The 25,684-nt window shown below is 48.5% G+C and overlaps 1 protein-coding gene across 5 annotated transcripts in view; it reads left to right on the top strand.

Moving 5' to 3' along the window:
* The window catches only part of bicd1 (BICD cargo adaptor 1), a 70,280-nt gene that overhangs the window by 240 nt on the left and 44,356 nt on the right, over positions 1 to 25,684 (top strand). For all 5 annotated transcript variants that reach the window (XM_031898509.1, XM_031898508.1, XM_031898510.1 and 2 more), the window contains exon 1: positions 1 to 450. This exon is cut by the window's left edge. In XM_031898509.1, the coding sequence (XP_031754369.1) occupies positions 160 to 450 (291 nt within the window). In that variant the 5' untranslated portion in view covers positions 1 to 159. The remainder of the gene's footprint in view (positions 451 to 25,684) is intronic.

The following is a 25,684-nucleotide window of genomic DNA, read 5'->3' as shown; positions in this document are numbered from 1 at the left end:
GTGGGGGGAGCAGGTGGATGCTGGCACTGCAGTGCTGCTGAGGGAGGGATGCGGGACGCGCTGCCGTTGGTGCCGCCGGTGAGTGAGGGAAGAGCGGGGAGAATCCTGGGGGGACCCGGGAGGCTGGGGGGCTCGGCGTGATGCTGCAGATGTGAGTCTATGCCCCCCCCTCCCCAGTCTGTGCTCATCCCCCTCCCCACCCATCTGTCCGGCCATTCTGTCCCAGCACAAGGGGCTATGGCTGCGGAGGAGCTGCTGCAGACTGTGGAGGATTACAAGGCGGAGATCGAACGACTGACCAAGGAATTGGCCGAAACCACCCAGGAGAAGATCCAGGCGGCCGAGTACGGGCTGGTGGTGCTGGAGGAGAAGCTCTCCCTGAAGCAGCAGTACGATGATCTGGAGTCGGACTGCGATTCCCTGCGACAGGAGCTGGACCAGCTCAAAGAGGTCAGTGTCTGGGGCCTGGGACGGGGGGGGGGGGTCTGGTGTGATGGGGGAATTATGTACTGGGTGGGGTGTTTATGGGTTCATCTTGAGGATGGGGGAGTCTGTTCTTGGACTAGGGAATGTGTTCAGTTTCCATAGAGGTGATGGGCTGGGAAGATGGGGGCATATTTGATAGTTGGGTTTTTTAGGGGTAAGAGATCAGTGTCTTTACTAGGCAATTGGGGGGGGGGTTGGGACACTAAGAAAGTGAAATAAATATCTGGGGGTGGAAAAGAACTTAGTGGGATGGAAGGATTGGGGGGCGCAGGTATGGGGCAGGTATGGGAGGAGGAGGCTGAAGGTAGGGCCCAAAGGTGTGGGTCTATGGGGGGGTCCCTTACAAATGAACATATATGTAGGGAGGGTATGGGGAGATTTCTGGGGGGGCTGTTAAGACTCAGACAAAAGTAAGGGAAGGGCTGTGATGACATTGAGCTGTAGGCAACAGTGGGACAGGGGAGACCTGGGGGGATTGGGGTTTAGGGGGAGACTCTGGGGGTGTGAGAAACGGGGGGCCGGGTGATGTGTCGGGGGGCACGGGAGTGATACAGGGGGGCAGGAAGGCTGAGGAGCACTTCTGACTTTGCAAGAGACAGTGAGGGTGGTGCTGAGGCGGGAGGAGGAGGAGGAGGAAGGAGCATCATCTGGGCCTTTTGTTGCTGCTGAAATAGATGCTGCTCCGGTGCCTCATTGCCATGAACTTAACCTGTGGGTGCAGCACATTGGCACAGCCGGGGCCCTGGGCCACTCTCAGCGCTGCCCATTGGGACACAAGTGAATCACAGCCCCAACTTCTATCTGCCATAGCGGTGTGCGGGGGCAATTAATCCTCCCACCCATGGCTCCTGCCCCCAGAGACCCTCTATCCCCCCCACTGCCCATACAAACACCAAACATTAATATATTTTGCTTATAAACTGGGACAAGGGATAGGGACACGGATACTTTATGCTGAATGACGGAACAAATCAGAGCCGGACAGTGGGGTCAGACAGAGAGTTCCAAACAATGAAAGGACACAGGGTCTTGCTCACAGGAGCTTGCAATCTCAAGGTTTTGGTTGATGGTATATAAACAGACAGATAGGAAGATAGAGATAGATAGACAAACAAACAGATAGATAGATAGATAGATAGTACTAGGAAAGATAGATAGATAGATAGACAGATAAATAGTACTTAGATAGATAGATAGATAGATAGATAGATAGATAGGTAGATAGTATTAGGATAGATAGATAGATACAATTAGGATAGATAGATAGTACTATGATAGGTAGATAGTACTAGGATAGATAGTTCTACGATAGATAGATAGTTCTAGGATAGATAGATAGTTCTACGATAGATAGATAGTTCTAGGATAGATAGATAGTTCTACGATAGATAGATAGATAGATAACACTAACAGTCTGACAAATCATTGATCGGATGTTGTTTATTGTACGAGGGGGAGGCGGCTGTTGATTTGTCATTTCAGGAATCAAAGCTCAGCCCCCCCCCCCCCCGTGACCTTTATTCTAATGTCCCACTATAAATTATACACAGTGTTTGTACCAGCGGGTCACGGAGCTTACAATCTAATTTAGCTTTCCCTGGTGCCAGTAGGGGCAGAGACAATGAAGTGACTTTCTAACCCCCTGGCCCCTCCTTAGTGGGTAACTAGATTGCAAGCTTTGCGTCCCAGTATCTCTCTATTAGTAACACTACAATTGCAGATATTAATAGGATAGGTAGGTAGTACTAGGGGGTTTGGGTGGATGGTATATAAACAGACACATAGGAAGATAGAGAGAGATAGCCACATTTACAATAGATAGATAGATAGACAGACAAACAGATAATAGATAGATAGTACTAGGATAGAGATGGATAGATAGATATTAATAGGATAGGTAGATAGATAGATAGTACTAGGATAGATAGATAGATAGATAGATAGGACTAGGATAGATAGATAGATAGATAGATAGTACTAGGATAGATAGATAGATAGATAGATATTAATAAGATAGGTAGATAGATAGATAGATAGATAGTACTAGGATAGATAGAAATTAATAAGATAGGTAGATAGGTAGATAGATAGATAGATAGATAGATAGATAGATAGTACTAGGATAGATAGATATATAGATATTAATAGGATAGGTAGCTAGATAGATAGTACTAGGATAGATAGATAGATATATAGATATTAATAGGATAGGTAGATAGATAGATAGTACTAGGATAGATAGATAGATAGTACTAGGATAGATAGATAGATAGATAGATAGATATTAATAAGATAGGTAGATAGATAGATAGATAGATAGTACTAGGATAGATAGAAATTAATAAGATAGGTAGATAGATAGATAGATAGTGCTAGGATAGATAGATATATAGATATTAATAGGATAGGTAGCTAGATAGATAGTACTAGGATAGATAGATAGATAGATAGATAGATATTAATAGGATAGGTAGATAGATAGATAGATAGATAGATAGATAGTACTAGGATAGATAGATATATAGATATTAATAGGATATGTAGCTAGATAGATAGTACTAGGATAGATAGATAGATAGATAGATAGATATTAATAGGATAGGTAGATAGATAGATAGATAGATGATAGATAGATAGATGATAGATAGATAGATAGATATATAGATATTAATAGGATAGGTAGATAGATAGATAGCTAGTACCAGGATAGATAGATAGATAGGTAGGTAGATAGTACTGGGATAGATAGATATATAGATATTAATAGGATAGGTAGATAGATAGATAGATAGATAGATAGATAGATAGTACCAGGATAGATGATAGATAGATAGATAGGTAGATAGTACTAGGATAGATAGATATATAGATATTAATAGGATAGGTAGATAGTACCAGGATAGATAGATATATTCACTCAGGGATCCTGATGTGCTGTGACTGTGTGCAGAGGGGATCATGGGAGTTGTAGTGCGGAGCCAGTGAAAAGGTCAGCTGCAGGGGTTACTTCCTGTGCAGTGACAGCATGTCTGGGGCATTATCCCGCCAGTCACATGACACAGAGGCGTAGGGATTCAGTAGGAGCAAGGAATGTGGCCCCGCTCTGTACTTGCATTGTCAGCTCTCGCTCGCTCGGCCCCCCCCCAATCTCTTCTCTCTCTTTCCTCTGCCCACAGCATTCTCGTGGGCTTTATGGGGGTCTGTCCCCCCCCGGCAGGACCCAAGGCACTGTTATAGTGGGGTGCATCATTGTTCTAGGGCATTTCATCTGTGGGGGACCCTGTCTTCAAACAATAGGAGTGTTGCCCCTGGTTACATAAGGGATTTGGGGTTTAGTTCCCCTTTAAAGGCAAGATGCAGGATTGCTATGGGCGGTTTATAAAACGGGGATACATTGTGCCCCTCTCTGTGCAGAATGTTACAGTTGGTGTTTGGGGCGGGAGCTCCATAGGGTACTAATGTAGGGGGGGCAAGGTCCTATCCCCCCCCCAAATGTCCGTGACCTCTTAAAGGGGTAGGTTCACCTTTCACTAACTAACTTTTAGTATGTTAGTAATTAGTTATATAGTTATATTGTTATATATTGTTATATGTTATAGAATGGACAATTCTAAGCAACTTTTCAATTGGTCTTTATTATTTATTTGTTATAGTTTTCATTTATTATTATTATTTGCTATCTTCTACCGACACAAATGGGGGTCACTGACCCCGGCAACCAAACAACTATTGCTCAGTGAGGCTCCAGTTTTATTGTTATTGTTACTTTTTATTCCTTATCTTTCTATTCAGCCCCTCCCCTATACATATTCCAGTCTCTCCTCCAAACCACTGCCTGGTTGCTAAGGTAACGTGGACTCTAGCAACCAAAAGCCTATTGCTCAGTGAGGCTCCAGTTTTATTGTTATTGTTACTTTTTATTCCTTATCTTTCTATTCAGCCCCTCCCCTATTCATATACCTGTCTCTCATCCAAACCACTGCCTGGTTGCTAAGGTAACATGGACTCTAGCAACCAAAAACCTATTGCTTAGTGAGGCTCCAGTTTTATTGTTATTGCTACTTTTTATTCCTTATCTTTCTATTCAGCCCCTCCCCTATTCATATACCTGTCTCTTATCTAAACCACTGCCTGGTTGCTAAGGTAACTTGGACTCTAGCAACCAAAAGCCTATTGCTCAGTGAGGCTCCAGTTTTATTGTTATTGCTACTTTTTATTCCTTATCTTTCTATTCAGCCCCTCCCCTATTCATATTCCAGTCTCTCATCCAAACCACTCCCTGGTTGCTAAGGTAACTTGGACCCTAGCAACCAAACTCCAAACTTGAGAGAGCTGCTGAACTGAAAACGAAATAACTAAAAAACTACAAATAATAAAAAATAAAGACCAATTGCAAATATTACTCTACATCATATTAAAAGTTAACTCTTAAGGTGCCAAAATCTGCAGAAATTAAAGGGGAAGTTGCTCTATATAGTGCTTATGGGATAATTACTAATTAACCAGTTATATCCCTGTATAGAAGCGATGGAATCATTTCCTTTATTCCCCCATCTTGACCATAGGGATTCAGCTCTGTGCGGCACGTTCCATTTCAGCTTTGTAGGGGGGGGGGGGTCAGTTTCCCAGAGGGAAAATAGTGTCACGTAAGCTGGGACCTAAATGGATTTGGCCCAAACATTAACTGAACTAATGCCCTGACCTCAGTGCCGGGGGATCAGGGTCACTAGTATTGTGTGTGGGATAATCAGCTTTGCTCTGTGCCGGAATGCAGGGCTGCTGTACACCAGCGCGTATAAAGCAGCTGGTTATGTGTAAACACTAGGGGTGGCCAGATATACTGTAATCAGCATGGCAGCTCCCACCCGTATTAATAAATACTCCTTATAATGCGTATGACTTGCCCTTTAGCCATTTGCCTATGATGTAATATGACGGGCCGGGGTGCAATCCATTAGGGCAAGTAGGGAATCCGTCCGGCTGCCATGTTACAGGCTGAGAGCTTTTCCGGGTTCGGCTGATCCCATCATTCCGGGAAATAATAGTTTCTGGGCGCCCAAAGCTTCCTGCTGCCAAATACAAATGAGCCGCGGATCCGGATACAATTTCTGTGATTATTTTCGTATTTACGGTATGGGGGCGGGGCTTGTTGCGCCTGGGAGGGGGATCATTCTGCTTATGGGGCGTCAGCAAAGGGAGGGAGGAATACTGGAAATCAGGGACCCCGACAGCCCAGCCGCCATCATCATCCTCAGGAGAGAATTGCTATGGGGGCTGCTGGGGGCAACACTTCTCTCCCAGGGGCAACTCAGACCTTCCCACCATCTGGCTCATTGGCCAGTCTCTATAGCCAAGTATTAACCCATTACTGCCTTTACCATTCCTCTTATTCCACCCTGCTTTAGGCCTGTATATATATTGGGGGCACAAACTGGGGGGGTGTTCCATCCGCAGGCAGGTCTGTCTTCAGGTAAAGACTCTACAATGACATAATCAACAAATGGGGCTGCCGTACACTCTGTGCTTGTGCAGCAGCCCCATGATATGGGTTGAACGTGGACTTAAATTGTTACACAGGGGCCAGAAGGATTAACTACCCCTCTCTTAGTAACCCATTCCCCTAGGGTATTTGACTGACCCAGCCGGTAAGTCACCAGCTAGGGAGACAGTTGGAAAGTGACAGGTTGGTTTAGCCTTTGGATTGTTCTAGCACCTCAACTGGGTTCAGATTGGTTTAGCCTTTGGATTGTTCTAGCACCTCAACTGGGTTCAGATTGGTTTAGCCTTTGGATTGTTCTAGCACCTCAACTGGGTTCAGGTTGGTTTAGCCTTTGGATTGTTCTAGCACCTCAACTGGGTTCAGATTGGTTTAGCCCTGGGATTGTTCTAGCACCTCAACTGGGTTCAGGTTGGTTTAGCCTTTGGATTGTTCTAGCACCTCAACTGGATTCAGATTGGTTTAGCCCTGGGATTGTTCTAGCACCTCAACTGGGTTCAGGTTGGTTTAGCCCTGGGGTTGTTCTAGCACCTCAACTGGGTTCAGGTTGGTTTAGCCCTGGGATTGTTCTAGAAGCTCAACTGGGTTCAGGTTGGTTTAGCTTTTGGATTGTTCTAGCACCTCAACTGGGTTCAGGTTGGTTTAGCCTTTGGATTGTTCTAGCACTTCAACTGGGTTCAGGTTGGTTTAGCCCTGGGATTGTTCTAGCACCTCAACTGGGTTCAGGTTGGTTTAGCTCTGGGATTGTTCTAGCACCTCAACTGGGTTCAGATTGGTTTAGCCCTGGGATTGTTCTAGCACCTCAACTAGGTTCAGGTTGGTTTAGCCCTGGGATTGTTCTAGCACCTCAACTGGGTTCAGGTTGGTTTAGCCTTTGGATTGTTCTAGCACCTCAACTGGGTTCAGGTTGGTTTAGCCTTTGGATTGTTCTAGCACCTCAACTGGGTTCAGATTGGTTTAGCCCTGGGATTGTTCTAGCACCTCAACTGGGTTCAGATTGGTTTAGCCCTGGGATTGTTCTAGCACCTCAACTGGGTTCAGGTTGGTTTAGCCTTTGGATTGTTCTAGCACCTCAACTGGGTTCAGATTGGTTTAGCCCTGGGATTGTTCTAGCACCTCAACTGGGTTCAGGTTGGTTTAGCCCTGGGGTTGTTCTAGCACCTCAACTGGGTTCAGGTTGGTTTAGCCCTTGGATTGTTCTAGAAGCTCAACTGGGTTCAGGTTGGTTTAGCCTTTGGATTGTTCTAGCACCTCAACTGGGTTCAGGTTGGTTTAGCCCTGGGATTGTTCTAATACCTCAACGGGGTTTCAGATGGTTTAGCCTGGGATTGTTCTAGCACCTCACTGGGTTCAGATTGGTTTAAGCCCTGGATTGTTCTAGCACCTCAACTGGGTTCAGGTTGGTTTAGCCCTGGGATTGTTCTAATACCTCAACTGGGTTCAGATTGGTTTAGCCCTGGGATTGTTCTAGCACCTCAACTGGGTTCAGGTTGGTTTAGCCCTGGGATTGTTCTAGCACCTCAACTGGGTTCAGGTTGGTTTAGCCCTGGCATTGTTCTAGCACCTCAACTGGGTTCAGGTTGGTTTAGCCCTTGGATTGTTCTAAAACCTCAACTGGGTTCAGGTTGGTTTAGCCTTTGGATTGTTCTAGCACCTCAACTGGGTTCAGGTTGGTTTAGCCCTGGGATTGTTCTAGCTCCTCAACTGGATTCAGGTTGGTTTAGCCCTGGGATTGTTCTAGCACCTCAACTGGGTTCAGGTTGGTTTAGCCCTTGGATTGTTCTAAAACCTCAACTGGGTTCAGGTTGGTTTAGCCTTTGGATTGTTCTAGCACCTCAACTGGGTTCAGATTGGTTTAGCCCTGGGATTGTTCTAGCACCTCAACTGGGTTCAGGTTGGTTTAGCCTTTGGATTGTTCTAGCACCTCAACTGGGTTCAGATTGGTTTAGCCCTGGGATTGTTCTAGCACCTCAACTGGGTTCAGGTTGGTTTAGCCTTTGGATTGTTCTAGCACCTCAACTGGGTTCAGGTTGGTTTAGCCCTGGGGTTGTTCTAGCTCCTCAACTGGATTCAGGTTGGTTTAGCCCTGGATTGTTCTAGCACCTCAACTGGGGTTCAGGTGGTTTAGCCCTTGGATTGTTCTAAAACCTCAACTGGGTTCAGGTTGGTTTTAGCCTTTGGATTGTTCTAGCACCTCAACTGGGTTCAGATTGGTTTAGCCCTGGATTGTTCTAGCACCTCAACTGGGTTCAGGTTGGTTTAGCCTTTGGATTGTTCAAGCACCTCAACTGGGTTCAGATTGGTTTAGCCCTGGGATTGTTCTAGCACCTCAACTGGGTTCAGGTTGGTTTAGCCCTAAGATTGTTCTAGCACCTCAACTGGATTTAGGTTGGTTTAGCCCTCTAGTGTTCCAGACTAGAGGGCAACAGGTTGGTCTTCATCTGTGAATGTTCTAGTGCTTTGATTGGCTACAAGTTGGTCTTGCTCAGTAAATGTTCTAATGTTCTGATTGGCTATGGTTGTGCTGTCCAACTGTTCCCATATAGAGGGCCATTTATTCACTATACTACATGCTACATAATCATATTGAGATTAAATCCAAACAGGTCATTGGAACTCATGGGGCCATAAAATCTATTGTAGGGCCACATCTGAGTTTTCTAGTTCTAGATCAGAGCTGGGCTTATGATTGGTCTATTAATGTTCTAGTTATGTTTGCAACTACCAATGGCCCAAGTTGCCTGAGGGAGCAGCACCATTACTTGAACCATACTAATTAATGTCCATAGATCCTAAATCATGTGACTTGGCCGCTGACCAAGGGATTTACCCCTGTGATGTATGGGAAGGGCTATTTGTTATGGCACACTCTGCAGCCTCCCTTTCTCCTAGAGCTGTGATTGGCTGAAGCCTCGGCACCGCTGAATAATTCATTCCCCTTTTCCACGTTCGGAGACAAACAAGACGATAACCGGTGGTGCAAAGTACGGCAATCTGATACTCGTTATTAATTATTCAGGCTCTGGCTCTGTCTCTGATTGGCTCCTTCCTACCCAGGGAAACGAGGGATGGAATTTCACTTATGCGGAGAGTAAATCACTTCCTGGTTTATTGGTTATTGGGAGGCCTTCCTGATAGATCATTTGGCAGTCAGTTATAGGGTCTTGCCCTTCTTTTCTGTCGTGGCCTACTGTCTCCATCTTGCCCTACTGTCTCCATCTTGCCCTACTGTCCCCATCTTGTCCTACTGTCCCCATCTTGCCCTACTGTCTCCATCTTGCCCTACTGTCTCCATCTTGCCCTACTGTCCCCATCTTGTCCTACTGTCCCCATCTTGTCCTACTGTCTCCATCTTGCCCTACTGTCCCCATCTTGTCCTACTGTCCCCATCTTGCCCTACTGTCTCCATCTTGCCCTACTGTCCCCATCCTGCCCTACTGTCCCCATCTTGCCCTACTGTCTCCATCTTGCCCTACTATCTCCATCTTGCCCTACTGTCTCCATCTTGCCCTACTGTCCTCATCTTGCCTACTGTCCCCATCTTGCCCTACTGCCTCCATCTTGCCCTACTGTCTCCATCTTGCCCTACTGTCTCCATCTTGTCCTACTGTCCCCATCTTGCCCTACTGTCCCCATCTTGCCCTACTGTCTCCATCTTGCCCTACTGTCTCCATCTTGCCTACTGTCTCCATCTTGCCCCTACTGTCTCCATCTTGCCCTACTGTCCCCATCTTGCCCTACTGTCTCCATCTTGCCCTACTGTCCTCCATCTTGTCCTACTGTCTCCATCTTGCCCTACTGTCCCCATCTTGCCCTACCTGTCCCCATCTTGCCCTACTGTCTCCATCTTGCCCTACTGTCTCCATCTTGCCCTACTGTCTCCATCTTGCCCTACTGTCTCCATCTTGCCCTACTGTCCCCATCTTGCCCTACTGTCCCCATCTTGCCCTACTGTCTCCATCTTGCCCTAACTGTCTCCATCTTGCCCTACTGTCTCCATCTTTTTCCCTACTGTCCCCATCTTGCCCGCTACTGTCCCCATCTTGCCCTACGTCTCCAATCTTGCCCTACTGTCTCCATCTTGTCCTAACTAAACTGTCTCCATCTTGCCCTAGCTGTCTCCATCTTGCCCCTACTGCGCCATCTTGCCCTACTGTCGCCCATCTTGCCCTACTGTCCTCCATCTTGCCCTACTGGTCTCCAATGCTTGCCCTACTGTCTCCCATCTTGCCCTACTGTCTCCATCTTGCCCTAGCTGTCTCCAATCTCTTGCCCTACCTGTCCCCAATCTTGCCCTACTGTCCCCATCTTGCCCTAGGCTGTCCCCATCTTGCCGCTACTGTCTCCATCTTGCCTGCCTGTCTCCATCTTGCCCTAACTGTCTTCCATCTTGCCCTAGCTGTCCTCCATCTTTGTCCTATCCTGTCTCCATCTTGCACTACTCGTCTCCATCTTGGCCCTAGCTGTCTCCATCTTGCCCTACCTGTCTCCATTCTTGCCCTACTGTCTCCATCTTGTCCTAACTGTCCTCCATCTTGTCCTACTGTCTCCATCGCTTGCCCTACTGTCTCCATCTTGCCCTACTGTCTCCATCTGCCCTAAAAACTGTCTCCATCTGTCCTCACTGTCTCCATCCTTTGTTCTACTGTCTCCATCTTGCCCTACTGTCTCCATCTTGCCTACTGTCCTCCATTCTTGCCCTACTGTCTCCATCTTGCCTACCTGTCTCCATCTGCCCTACTGTCTCCATCTTGTCCTACTGTCTCCCATCTTGTCCTACTGTCTCCATCTTGCCTACTGTCTCCATCTTGCCATACTGTTCTCCATCTTGCCCTAACCTGTCTCCATCTTGTCCTATCTGTCTCCAATCTTGCCTAGCTGTCTCCATCTTGCCCTACTGTCTCCATCTTGCCCTACTGTCCTCCGATCTTGTCCTAATCTGTCTCCATCTTGTTCCTAGCTGTCCTCCATCTTGCCCTACTGTCTCCATCTACCCTACTGTCTCCATCTTGTCCTAGCTGTCTCCATCTGCCCTACTGTCTCCATCTTGCCCTACTGTCTCCATCTTGCCCTACTGTCTCCATCTTGCCCTACTGTCTCCATCTTGTCCTACTGTCTCCATCTTGCCCTACTGTCTCCATCTTGCCCTACTGTCCCCATCTTGTCCTACTGTCTCCATCTTGCTCTACTGTCTCCATCTTGCCCTACTGTCTCCATCTTGCCCTACTGTCGCTTGCCCCTCCATGTAACTGTCAGTAACCCAATGCTTTTCATCCTTATGCGTTCTGCATTTTTTCGGCCCAAATGTATGAGTAGAATTATGAGTATTCCCCCCTGTGGGTATGGGGGGGGGGGGGGGGGGTTTGCTGTACGCAGGAGCATTATTATTGTTATTATCACAGAGAATATTCATACATATTTCATGTGCTGAGTACTTTGACTCTGAGTTGGAGACTGATACCATAAAGCATTTCTGACCACAACTCTAAAATAGCTCAGAAATCAGAGCTGGAAATGGCAGCGATACATTGTCATAATGCGCAAAGTGCCCAAATGTACTCGCCATGCCATGTACTGGCTGAGCACTGTATGTTCTCTGCTGGCTTCTGTGTGTCAGGAGTCAGAACCAGCAGTGCAGGGAAGGGAAAGGGACAGTGACAGTTACACATAACTATAAACCCAGTGAGAATGAGGGATGAATGGGTATTGGGGAGTTGTATCAGGAGTCAGAACCAGCAGTGCAGGGAAGGGAAAGGGACAGACACAGTGACAGTTACACATAACTATAAACCCAGTGAGAATGAGGAATGAATGGGTATTGGGGAGTTGTATCAGGAGTCAGAACCAGCAGTGCAGGGAAGGGAAAGGGACAGACACAGTGACAGTTACCCATAACTATAAACCCAGTGAGAATGAGGAATGAATGGGTATTGGGGAGTTGTATCAGGAGTCAGAACCAGCAATGCAGGGAAGGGAAAGGGACAGACACAGTGACAGTTACACATAACTATAAACCCAGTGAGAATGAGGAATGAATGGGTATTGGGGAGTTGTATCAGGAGTCAGAACCAGCAGTGCAGAGAATATAAACAGCCAGATACATACGGCAATAGAAATCAGCTTTACAAATAACTGAACCCAGTTTACTTAGGAGGGGAGAGATCAGTGCTTGGCATTTGCTTCCAGTAAAAAAAAAACCTTTAGAGTGCAAGCTCTTCTGCATGGGACTATCAGATCCCACTGTTTTATTTATCTGGCACTTGATTGCCTGCGTCTCCCTATTCCCATGTACCTTGATGTCTGTATATTCATGGCAGACGGTTTATTGCTCCTACACTTAAAGAACAAAAAGATCCCAAGCAGAGATACAATTCACATAGGAACTCAGGGAACCTGCGGCCTTTGAAATGCGACTTTGTATTTGTGTTATCAGCAATACTGGGGCCCCTGAGATACCCCTGCTCTGTCTGCTGGGGGTGCGGCTGCTAAAACTGACACTTTGAGAGGCTCAATGGCAGGATACACGTCATTAATTGCTTTGTAATTCCAATTAACAGGAAAGGTACAGACATTACTGAACTAACTGGCCTTCAGGCTGGGCCCCCTTAGCCCATAACAAGGTTACAGATATATAGAAACATTGGGGTAACAGTCACCCCGCTATAGTTCCAGGGGTACCCAGGGCACAAATAAGCACTCACCCCAAATCCCCCCCTAACTGGCCTTCAGGCTGGGCCCCCTTAGCCCATAACAAGGTTACAGATATATAGAAACATTGGGGTAACAGTCACCCCGCTATAGTTCCAGGGGTACCCAGGGCACAAATAAGCACTCACCCCAAATCCCCCCTAACTGGCCTTCAGGCTGGGCCCCCTTAGCCCATAACAAGGTTACAGATATATAGAAACATTGGGGTAACAGTCACCCCGCTATAGTTCCAGGGGTACCCAGGGCACAAATAAGCACTCACCCCAAATCCCCCCCAACTGGCCTTCAGGCTGGGCCCCCTTAGCCCATAACAAGGTTACAGATATATAGAAACATTGGGGTAACAGTCACCCTGCTATAGTTCCAGGGGTACCCAGGGCACAAATAAGCACTCACCCCAAATCCCCCCCTAACTGGCCTTCAGGTTGGGCCCCCTTAGCCCATAACAAGGTTACAGATATATTGAAACATTGGGGTAACAGTCACCCCGCTATAGTTCCAGGGGTACATGAGTTTGTGTAACATAAACCAGACTCTCTATGAGCGGAACTGAACGGCCAGTTGGACTCGGTGTTCCTGGCAATGGCTTGGGATTTGGCACATAATATTATTTGTCTGGTAATTAGTGTCAATTAACATGAACACAGGCAGGTGTAATGGGCAAAATCACAGGCCTTTTGCAGCTCTAAATGGCATTAGAAATGGTGGATACGGCAGGAAGGCAGGCTGGTTACGGGAACATGAGTGGGACATTTTAATGAAAAGTAAAATGAGTATGTGAGCCCTAAACATTTATATACAGGCTGGGGAGTGTGTAGGGGAAAATATATATATATATATATATCTATAAAATACACCATAGCCGTTACCCTTATCATTTACAGTAGGGGGTACATTATCCCTTATAATACATGAGTGATACTCAGAGTTCCCTGTATAACTCAGCCTGCAGCCTTGTGCCTTTATATGGGGGGCACAGAACCCCTCAGTGACTGCTAATATCCTTATCATTTACAGTAGGGGGTACATTATCCCTTATAATACATGAGTGATACTCAGAGTTCCCTGTATAACTCAGCCTGCAGCCTTGTGCCTTTATATGGGGGGCACAGAACCCCTCAGTGACTGCTAATATCCTTATCATTTACAGTAGGGGGTACATTATCCCTTATAATACATGAGTGATACTCAGATTCCCTGTATAACTCAGCCTGCAGCCTTGTGCCTTTATATGGGCACAGAACCCCTCAGTGACTGCTAATATCCTTATCATTTACAGTAGGGGGTACATTATCCCTTATAATACATGAGTGATACTCAGAGTTCCCTGTATAACTCAGCCTGCAGCCTTGTGCCTTTATATGGGGGTCACAGAACCCCTCAGTGACTGCTAATATCCTTATCATTTACAGTAGGGGGTACATTCTCCCTTATAATACATGAGTGATACTCAGAGTTCCCTGTATAACTCAGCCTGCAGCCTTGTGCCTTTATATGGGCACAGAACCCTCAGTGACTGCTAATATCCTTATCATTTACAGTAGGGGGTACATTCTCCCTTATAATACATGAGTGATACTCAGAGTTCCCTGTATAACTCAGCCTGCAAGCCTTGTGCCTTTATATGGGGGGCACAGAACCCCTCAGTGACTGCTAATATCCTTAATCATTTACAGTAGGGGGTACATTATCCCTTATAATACATGAGTGATACTCAGAGTTCCCTGTATAACTCAGCCTGCAGCCTTGTGCCTTTATATGGGGGGCACAGAACCCCTCAGTGACTGCTAATATCCTTATCATTTACAGTAGGGGGTACATTATCCCTTATAATACATGAGTGATACTCAGAGTTCCCTGTATAACTCAGCCTGCAGCCTTGTGCCTTTATATGGGGGGCACAGAACCCCTCAGTGACTGCTAATATCCTTATCATTTACAGTAGGGGGTACATTATCCCTTATAATACATGAGTGATACTCAGAGTTCCCTGTATAACTCAGCCTGCAGCCTTGTGCCTTTATATGGGGGGCACAGAACCCCTCAGTGACTGCTAATATCCTTATCATTTACAGTAGGGGGTACATTATCCCCTATAATACATGAGTGATACTCAGAGTTCCCTGTATAACTCAGCCTGCAGCCTTGTGCCTTTATATGGGGGGCACAGAACCCCTCAGTGACTGCTAATATCCTTATCATTTACAGTAGGGGGTACATTATCCCTTATAATACATGAGTGATACTCAGAGTTCCCTGTATAACTCAGCCTGCAGCCCGGGGGTTAAGTACATTGACTGCGGCTCTATCCGGACATTCATCTGGGGAATTTTCTGTTTTTCATTGGAAAAATTCATTTATTGATTATTATTGTTACATTAAGAGCAGTGAGTAATGCGTCTCCGCCGGATCAGTTCCACGTAACGCAGCAGGGCCCAGGGTGCATTATGGGGCAGAAATCAATGCTTTCAGCGGATTTTGTAACCAATATTATGAATCCTGCATTTTGTGGATGAAACACCCCCCCACTTGGGGAGACACCTTCTTCCAATGCAACAGTGCCCCCTGGTGGCCACATTATTAGGAAGGTTGCAGAAGGCTGGCTGTGCCCCAGGGGTATTGTTGGGATGCTGGAATACTATGGCACAGTGGGCATTATTGTCACAATTTCCCAGAAGACCCTGAAGGCCGTTCCTTACTAACTGCAATGTGAAGCCATGGCCTTGCATTCTAACCCAATATGGCGGACAGTTGTTTGGGCCATGTCTGCCCCATTTAGAACTCAGTTGGCTCAGTCTGACTGCTCACATTGGGAAACGCGCACTGGGATTGAATGGGGGGACTTGATGGATGATGGATTGAGTGACGCTCACTAGATACTTGGGAACACCAAGGTGCCATTGTCCATCTCTGGCCTGTGGCCAATACTGGAGGTGCGACAGATTAGTAACAGATAGTATTTCCATCTGACCAATCAGATTGTGGTGTCTTCTGTCCATTTTCTGTGTAGCGTGTCATCACAATGGGGTCTTCTCCTCTCCAGTCACAGCTTGGTGTTCTCCTGGGCATGGTGTTCTCCTGGGCATTGTGTTCTCCTGGGCATGGTGTTCTCCTTGGCATGGTTTTCTTCCGGGCCTGGTGTTCTTCTGGGCATAATGTTCTTCTGGGTATGATGTTCTCCTTGGCATGGTGTTCTTCCGGGCCTGGTGTTCTTCTGGGCCTGGTGTTCTTCCGGGCCTGGTGTTCTTCTGGGCCTGGTGTTCTTCCGGGCCTGGTGTTCTTCCGGGCCTGGTGTTCTTCCGGGCCTGGTGTTCTTCCGGGCCTTGTGTTCTTCCGGGCCTTGTGTTCTTCCGGGCCTGGTGTTCTTCCGGGCCATGTGGTCTTCCGGGCCTGGTGTTCTTCCGGGCCTTGTGTTCTTCCGGGCCTGGTGTTCTTCCGGGCCTGGTGTTCTTCTGGGCATAATGTTCTTCTGGGCATGATGTTCTCCTTGGCATGGTGTTCTTCTGGGCCTTGTGTTCTTCCGGGCCTGGTGTTCTTCCGGGCCTTGTGTTCTTCCGGGCCTTGTGTTCTTCTGGGCATAATGTTCTTCTGAGCATGGTGTTCTCCTGGGCATGATGTTCTCCTGGGCATGGTGTTCTCCTGGGAATGATGTTCTCCTGGGCATGATGTTCTCCTGGGCATGATGTTCTCCTGGGCATGGTGTTCTCCTGGGCATGATGTTCTCCTGGGCATGATGTTCTCCTGGGCATGATGTTCTCCTGGGCATGGTGTTCTCCTGGGCATGATGTTCTCCCGGGCATAGTGTTCTCCTGGGCATGATGTTCTCCTGGGCATGATGTTCTTCTGGGCATGATGTTCTCCTGGGCATGGTCACCATCAGAAACCCCATTAAGGCTCTGAAAGAATAGAGCGGTGATAAATGAAGAAGGACATAGATGGAGAAAAAGAAGAAAAGAGAAGAGAGCCCGGTGGGCCACGTATCTATGGTTTCCTTATGTGACCTTGCCTTTCCCATAATCTGACCTTGAGTCTATATTGTAAGATTTCCTACACACAATGTTCTGCTTACGGTAAATCCCTCTTAGTGCCACGCTCAGCGGTATCGCCCACTCCCTCGCGCAGGCCTGGAACCTGACACTCGATTTAGGCGGGAACATGAACCCAGCAAAAGGTCATATTGTCTGTGGGGGTGATACTATCTGTGGGGGTGATACTATCTGTAGGGGTGATACTATCTGTGGGGGTGATACTATCTGTAGGGGTGATACTATCTGTGGGGGTGATACTATCTGTAGGGGTGATACTATCTGTATGGGTGATACTATCTGTGGGGGTGATACTATCTGTATGGGTGTACTCATCTGTAGGGGTGATGACATCTGTACTGGGTGATGACTATCTGTGGGGGTGATACTATCTGTATGGGTGGATACTATCTGTTAGGGGTGATACTATCTGTATGGGTGATACTATCTGTGGGGTGATACTATCTGTATGGGTGATACTAATCTGTAGGGGTGATTACCTATCTGTATGGGTGATACTATCTGTAGGGGTGATACTATCTGTGGGGGTGATACTATCTGTATGGGTGATACTATCTGTAGGGGTGATACTATCTGTAGGGGTGATACTATCTGTGGGGGTGATACTATCTGTAGGGGTGATACTATCTGTAGGGGTGATACTATCTGTGGGGGTGATACTATCTGTAGGGGTGATACTATCTGTAGGGGTGATAAACCTATCTGTGGGGGGTGATACTATCTGTAGGGTGATACTATCTGTGGGGGTGATACTATCTGTAGGGGTGATACTATCTGTAGGGGTGATACTATTGTGGGGGTGATATATCTGTATGGGTGACTTTAACTATCTGGTAGGGGTGATACTATCTGTAGGGGTGATACTACTCTGTAGGGGGGGTTGGAATAAACTAAATCTGTAGGGGTGATACTATCTGTGGGGTGATCTATTCTGTAGGGGGTGATGACTATCTGTGGGGGTATACTATCTGTAGGCGGTGATACTATTTATGGTGATACTATTCTGTGGGGGTGATACTATTGTATGGGTGATACTATCTGTAGGGTGATACATCCTGTAGGCGGTGAATACTAATGCTGTAGGGGTGATACTATCTGTAGGGGTGATACTATCTGTTGGGGAGCTGATTACTATCTGTGGGGGTGATACTATTCTTGTTAGGGGTTGATACTATCTGTGGGGGTGAATACTATCTGTGGGTGATACTATCTTGGTAGGGGTGATACTATCTGTAGGGGTGATACTATCTGTAGGGGTGATACTATCTGTAGGGGTGATACTATCTGTGGGGGTGATACTATCTGTAGGGGTGATACTATCTGTAGGGGTGATACTATCTGTGGGGGTGATACTATCTGTGGGGGTGATACTATCTGTGGGGGTGATACTATCTGTGGGGGTGATACTATCTGTGGGGGTGATACTATCTGTGGGGGTGATACTATCTGTTCCATCATTGCCTGATACTTTGGGTTGATATATAGGTGAATGGGCTGTATTGGGAGATTGGACCGTGCCCTGCAGCAGGATATACAGTATAATGGCCGGTGCCATACCCCCCCCCCCCATATTAAATGGCATATAGAGATTAGAGCCCAGGAGTGTGAGGCTAATGTAGGGCCAGTCTCCCCAGTCATTGGTTCTGTTCCCGTTCCTGACAGATGGTTTGTATGATCCACATGGCTGTGTGAGCTTGGGTTCTGCTTAGTCAGACCCACTGATTAGTTTGGGAACTATACTGCCATGTGATTGGGTGGCCCAGTATGAATGTATAATGAAAGGATGTGTCACAAATAAGGAGTAAATAAACACCGGGTAAAACATTGGGGGAGACAGGGGCTGGAGGGTAACACCCTGGGGGAGACAGGGGCTGGAGGGTAACACCCTGGGGGAGACAGGGGCTGGAGGGTAACACCCTGGGGGAGACAGAGGCTGGAGGGTAACACACTGGGGGAGACAGGGGCTGGAGGGTAACACACTGGGGGAGACAGGGGCTGGAGGGTAACACCCTGGGGGAGACAGGGGCTGGAGGGTAACACCCTGGGGGAGACAGGGGCTGGAGGGTAACACACTGGGGGAGACAGAGGCTGGAGGGTAACACACTGGGGGAGACAGGGGCTGGAGGGTAACACCCTGGGGGAGACAGGGGCCGGCGGGTAACACCCTGGGGGAGACAGGGGCCGGTGGGTAACACCCTGGGGGAGACAGGGGCTGGAGGGTAACACCCTTGGGGAGACAGGGGCTGGAGGGTAACACCCTGGGGGAGACAGGGGCTGGAGGCTAACACCCTGGGGGAGACAGGGGCCGGAGGGTTACACAGTGAGTGGCTGGAATCAGGGAAGGGTAGAACATCTAGAAGAATGTTAATATATATATATACACACACACGCACCATGAGGTTCTATATATATATATGACTATCTGGGTCACTGAGCAGCATTTAAGTCCCTGCACAGAGCTGGCCGACTGCGCTACAGTATGTGCTGCTGTATATTTACTGTGTGTCCCACGGATATATATATATATTTATATAAAGCTCTAACAGTTAGTGACGCGTGTCCCTTTCAGTCATATAGGGCCCATCTCACTAATTAATGATTGGCTGCTGGGCTGGCAGTAACATAAGTGATTGGCTGCTGGAGCTTCATGCCACGGAGGTGGCCATTGGCTAACTGCCTTGTGTACCAACCTGGGGATGTAACAACCAGGAGTGGCACAATGGAACCCTGGGCAGGAGTGGGAGCTGAAAACCCTGTTTTATCTCTTGTTTTGATGCCTGTCACTGCGGCAGAAATAGGACCAGGGAAGAGGATTTGAAGCTTTACTGAACTGTAATAGGATTAACTATTTGTAGTCATGAGAACATCAAGGAAAGTGACTACTTGTCCCCAAATCCACAGCTCCTTAGGCCTGAGATTATCGGCCAATTAGAATTCATTTTATTCATAACAAGGTTACAGATATATAGAAACATTGGGGTAACAGTCACCCCGCTATAGTTCCAGGGGTACCCAGGGCACAAATAAGCACTCACCCCAAATCCCCCCCTAACTGGCCTTCAGGCTGGGCCCCCTTAGCCCATAACAAGGTTACAGAGATATAGAAACATTGGGGTAACAGTCACCCCGCTATAGTTCCAGGGGTACCCAGGGCACAAATAAGCACTCACCCCAAATCCCCCCCTAACTGGCCTTCAGGCTGGGCCCCCTTAGCCCATAACAAGGTTAGCAGATATATAGAAACATTGGGGTAACAGTCACCCGCTATAAGTTCCAGGGGTACGCCAGGGCACAAATAAGCACTCACCCCAAATCCCCCCCTAACTGGCCTTCAGGCTGGGCCCCTTAGCCCATAACAAGGTTACAGATATATAGAAACATTGGGGTAACAGTCACCCCGCTATAGTTCCAGGGGTACCCAGGGCACAAATAAGCACTCACCCCAAATCCCCCCCTAACTGGCCTTCAGGCTGGGCCCCTTAGCCCATAACAAGGTTACAGATATATAGAAACATTGGGGTAACAGTCACCCCGCTATAGTTCCAGGGGTACCCAGGGCACAAATAAGCACTCACCCCAAATCCCCCCCTAACTGGCCTTCAGGCTGGGCCCCCTTAGCCCATAACAAGGTTACAGATATATAGAAACAGGGGTACCTAATGTAACACAGTGGGAGCTCTCATACTGTTGGTTAATAAAGAGGAATATTGCCGTATAATTGCTCGTTAGGAAGGGTTATAGGGAGGGAGAGCAGGGAGCGTGGGATGTGGCAATGTGGGCGCAGATGCCGCTGGATGAGAAGGCAATTACTCACTGATCTGATCACTATAACAGGGACTCACACACTAATTAATCTTATTTAGTCCGAGTGAATATTCTGTTCTTCTTCCCTTTATAAGAATTTATACCCCCAACATTTATGGGAGCAGGTTTATACAGTTACACAAGCACATGGACCTGTATCTCCCTGTATCCTCCTGTATCCCCCTGTACCCCCTGTATCCCCCTGTATCATCCTGTATCCCCCTGTATCCCCCTGTAATCTCCTGTATCTCGCTGTATCCCTGTTTATCTCCTGTATTCCCCTGATCCCCTGTATCCCCTGTATCCCCCTGTTATCCCCCTGTATCTCCCTGTATCCCCCTCGTATCTCCCTGTATCCCCCTTGTATCAAACCTGTCTCCCCTGTATCCCCTGTATCTCCTGTAATCTCCCTGTATTCCTGTATCACCCTGTATCCCCCTGTATCCTTGCCTCTCCCTGTATCTCCCGTATCCCGCCTGTATCTCCCTGTATCTCCCTGTATCCCCCCTGTATCCCCTACGGTATCTCCCTGTATCTCCTGTATCCCCCTGTATCCCTATCTACGTATCTCCCTGTATCTCCCTGTATCCCCCTGTATTTCCTGTATCCCCCTGTATCTCCCTGTATCCCACTGTATCTCCCTGTATCTCCCTGTATCCCCCTGTATCCCCCTGTATCTCCCTGTATCCCCTGTATCTCCCTGTATCCCCCTGTATCCCCCTGTATCCCACTGTATCCCACTGTATCCCACTGTATCTCCCTGTATCCCCCTGTATCTCCCTGTATCCCCCTGTATCTCCCTGTATCTCCCTGTATCTCCCTGTATCCCCCTGTATCTCCCTGTATCCCCCCTGTATTTCCCTGTACCCCCCTGTATCTCCCTGTATCCCCCCTGTATCTCCCTGTATCCCCCTGATATCCCCCTGTATTCTCCCTGTATCCCCTGTATCTCCCTTTATCCCCCTGTACTTTCCCTGTATCCCCCCCTGTATGCCCCTTTATCCCCCTGTATCTCCCTGTATCCCCCCCTTTTATCCCCCTGTATCCCCCCTGTCATCCCCCTGTATCCCCCCTGTATCTCCCTGTATCCCCTGTATCTCCCTTTATCCCCCTGTATCTCCCTTTATCCCCCTGTATCTCCCTGTATCCCCTGTATCTCCCCTTTATCCCCCTGTATCCCCCTTGTATCCCCCTGTATGCCCTGTTATCCCCTGTATCTCCCTGATCCCTGTATCCCCCCTGGTATCCCTTTCCCCTGTATTCTCCCTGTATCCCCCCCTGTATCCCCTTTATCCCCCTGTATCTCCCTGTATTCCCCCGCTGTATCCCCCTGTAACTCCCCTGTATCCCTCCTGTATCTCCCTGTATCCGCCCTGTATCTCGCTGTATCCCCCTGTTCCCTGTATCTCCCATGTATTCCCCCTGTATCCCCCTTTAATCCCGCCTGTATCCCCCTGTATCCCCCTGTTATCCTCCCTGTATCCCCCCTGTATCCCCCTGTATCTCCCCCTGTATCCCCCTGTATCCCCCTGTACCCCCCCTTATCCCCCCCCCCGTACAAGGAAATCACATGGTGTTGGGATGTGATGAAGTTTTGGGGAGTGAAATCTGGAGAGAGGGACTGGTCCAGGTCTGGACTGGGCTGCAGAATAGGCTCTGGCATTTTAATTGCACAAACAGCCCCCCCAGCCCAATAAATATTGACTATAGCACCTTACAGCCCCCCCGGTATTTGCCAGAACCCACAGATTGCCAGTCCGGGCCTTTCCAGAACCCACAGATTGCCAGTCCGGGCCTTTCCAGGACCCACACATTGCCAGTCCGGGCCTTTCCAGAACCCACAGATTGCCAGTTCGGGCCTTTCCAGGACCCACACATTGCCAGTCCGGGCCTTTCCAGAACCCACAGATTGCCAGCCGGGCCTTCCAGAACCCACAGATTGCCAGTCCGGGGCCTTTCCAGAACCCACACATTGCCAGTCCGGGCCTTTCCAGAACCCACAGATTGCCAGTTCGGGCCTTTCCAGGACCCACACATTGCCAGTCCGGGCCTTTCCAGAACCCACAGATTGCCAGTTCGGGCCTTTCCAGGACCCACACATTGCCAGTCCGGGCCTTTCCAGGACCCACAGATTGCCAGTTCGGGCCTTTCCAGGACCCACACATTGCCAGTCCGGGCCTTTCCAGAACCCACAGATTGCCAGTCCGGGCCTTTCCAGAACCCACAGATTGCCAGTCCGGGCCTTTCCAGAACCCACAGATTGCCAGTCCGGGCCTTTCCAGAACCCACACATTGCCAGTCCGGGCCTGGACCAGCCTGGTTCTACTGGACTGAGATCTAATTCAGCTTTATTGGCTGTCAGTATATGTATCTGTGTATGTAATAAAGGGCAAGTAAACCCCACACCAGGTATTTACAGTCAGTCCCGCCCACTGGCTGCTAATAAAGTCTCACTGTTACTGGAAAATAAACTCATTCCCTGAAGCTTTTACCCTTTTCCTACAAAGGTCCAATAGGTCCCGGCACTTACTCCGCACAAATCAATGTTATTCGCTGTATATTGTGACATATCTGATACGCGACCCAATCCCCCCCGCAGTGTGTGGGCCCCAAACGGCCCTGTCTGAATGTAATAACTATGGGTATTGGGCCCAAACAGCGTGTTCCTAATACAGCAGGGATCGGCAGAACTGCACCTTTACTGTACAGTAAGCAGAATCCATGATAGGATTGTATTACCCTCCTCCCTATATCCCTGCTCTGCCATTGGCTGCGCTACAGCAATAAGGGAAATTCTATTACTAGCCCATGATTCAGCATAAGGATCAATAGCTTCCATTTCCCGCCCGGGGAGGGGGGTCTGACGCACAGCGGCCCGTGATTTATCCCTTAGGGAACCAATACCCTTGGGTTTGGGTCGGCTTGTAGAACATACAAAACCCAGCCAGGGCGCAATTTCCAAAGATTAAAGCTGACTGGGGCAAGGACTGATGGGAATGGGATAGGGACCTTAGATTGTAAGCTCACTGGGGCAAGGACTGATGGGAATGGGATAGGGACCTTAGATTGTAAGCTCACTGGGGCAGGGACTGATGGGAATGTGATAGGGACCTTAGATTGTAAGCTCACTGGGGCAGGGACTGATGGGAATGGGATAGGGACCTTAGATTGTAAGCTCACTGGGGCAGGGACTGATGGGAATGTGATAGGGACCTTAGATTGTAAGCTCACTGGGGCACTGCTCATTTTGTCTCCAGGGCCAATCCTGCGGTGCTGGTTACTAGTGGGGAGGGGGCTTTATACAGTATGAGGGGCCCAGGCAGCCCCCCTGTATATCCCTGTTATTATAGGGAGATATATATATACTGTGTGTGTATCAGAGAGCAGGGGAATTAATACAGTGTATCCGCCATTCTGGGTCTCGCTCCGCTGCTCCGCCTGCCTCCATGTTGCACCGCGGCTGATTTATGGCACGGCCTGGCTAATTGGCTTGGGCAGAGGGAATGCTGGGTAATAATGTGAATCCTCGTTAGTTACCTTGCTCTGTTTCCCCTCTCTCTCAATGTCTTTATAAAGTGACTGTACCGACACAGGGTTCCTTTCTGGTTATCTGGTTGCTAAGGGTCTCACTTACCCTAGCAACCAGGCAGCGGGGCTGAAGGCCAGAGTGGAAGAGGAACAGGAGAGAGTCCTTATATAGGGTTATTCTTCGCTGCACCCTAATTATCTTACCTCCCACTAATCTAGCCATAATAAAGATAGCACCCATAGCACCCATAATACACAGAATAATCTGTACTAACACTTGTGAACCAGAACTCATCTTGATCATAAGTAGGGGGGCTCTGCCCTATTAAAATGAACCCCCAAGGCTCGAGGGCTGCTGGTGGCCAATTACACGTCGGGCACATTAATGCCCCTTGCTGGGCTTGAATTAAACCCCCCCGGGGGGGGCGGGAACGAGTGGCTTCTAATTAGTGGGACTTGGAGGCTTGAGAGCTTCATTGTAAGGAGCCTTTATGAGCGAACTGGGGGTGGGGGGGGCTCTAATATATTATTATTCCGTTGGTTACTGAGCTGTGTAAACTGTATCTGGTAGAATTTAGTCCAAGACAACTTGGCTTTTCTGAGTCCAATTGTTTTAGACTTAATCCTACTGTATATCATGGCCTGGGGGAATGGGGGTCTGTCAGGCAACTGTCTATATTATCTCTCTGCTTGTCTCTCTCCTTCTGTCTCTCATCCCCTCTCCTTTCCTTTTCTATTCCCCCCCCCCAACTGTTTGGCCTTACTCCCCCCCATCCTCCCTCTTCTCCCCCCTTCTATGTTTCCCCTCTCCCCCCATTTGTCTCTCTACTCCCCGAACCCCCTTTCCCTTCCCCTCTCTCCTTCTGTCTCTCATCCCCTCTCCTTTCCTTTTCTATTCCCCCCCCCCAACTGTTTGGCCTTACTCCCCCCCATCCTCCCTCTTCTCCCCCCTTCTATATTTCCCCTCTCCCCCCATTTGTCTCTCTACTCCCCGAACCCCCTTTCCCTTCCCCTCTCCCCCATTTGTCTCTCTACTCCCCGAACCCCCTTTCCCTTCCCCTCTCTCCTTCTGTCTCTCATCCCCCCTCCTTTCCTTTTCTATTCCCCCCCCCCCCAACTGTTTGGCCTTACTCCCCCCCATCCCCCCTCTTCTCCCCCCTTCTATATTTCCCCTCTCCCCCATTTGTCTCTCTACTCCCCGAACCCCCTTTCCCTTCCCCTCTCTCCTTCTGTCTCTCATCCCCTCTCCTTTCCTTTTCTATTCCCCCCCCCCCAACTGTTTGGCCTTACTCCCCCCCCATCCTCCCTCTTCTCCCCCCTTCTATATTTCCCCTCTCCCCCCATTTGTCTCTCCCCGAACCCCCTTTCCCTTCCCCTCTCTCCTTCTGTCTCTCATCCCCTCTCCTTTCCTTTTCTATTCCCCCCCCAACTGTTTGGCCTTACTCCCCCCCATCCTCCCTCTTCTCCCCCTTCTATATTTCCCCTCTCCCCCCATTTGTCTCTCTACTCCCCGAACCCCCTTTCCCTTCCCCTCTCTCCTTCTGTCTCTCATCCCCTCTCCTTTCCTTTTCTATTCCCCCCCCCCAACTGTTTGGCCTTACTCCCCCCCATCCTC

This window comes from Xenopus tropicalis, chromosome 3 (genome assembly GCF_000004195.4).
Source record: "Xenopus tropicalis strain Nigerian chromosome 3, UCB_Xtro_10.0, whole genome shotgun sequence".
NCBI classification, from domain to species: Eukaryota; Metazoa; Chordata; class Amphibia; order Anura; family Pipidae; genus Xenopus; species Xenopus tropicalis.
This window is presented reverse-complemented; position numbering and strand designations above follow the sequence as displayed.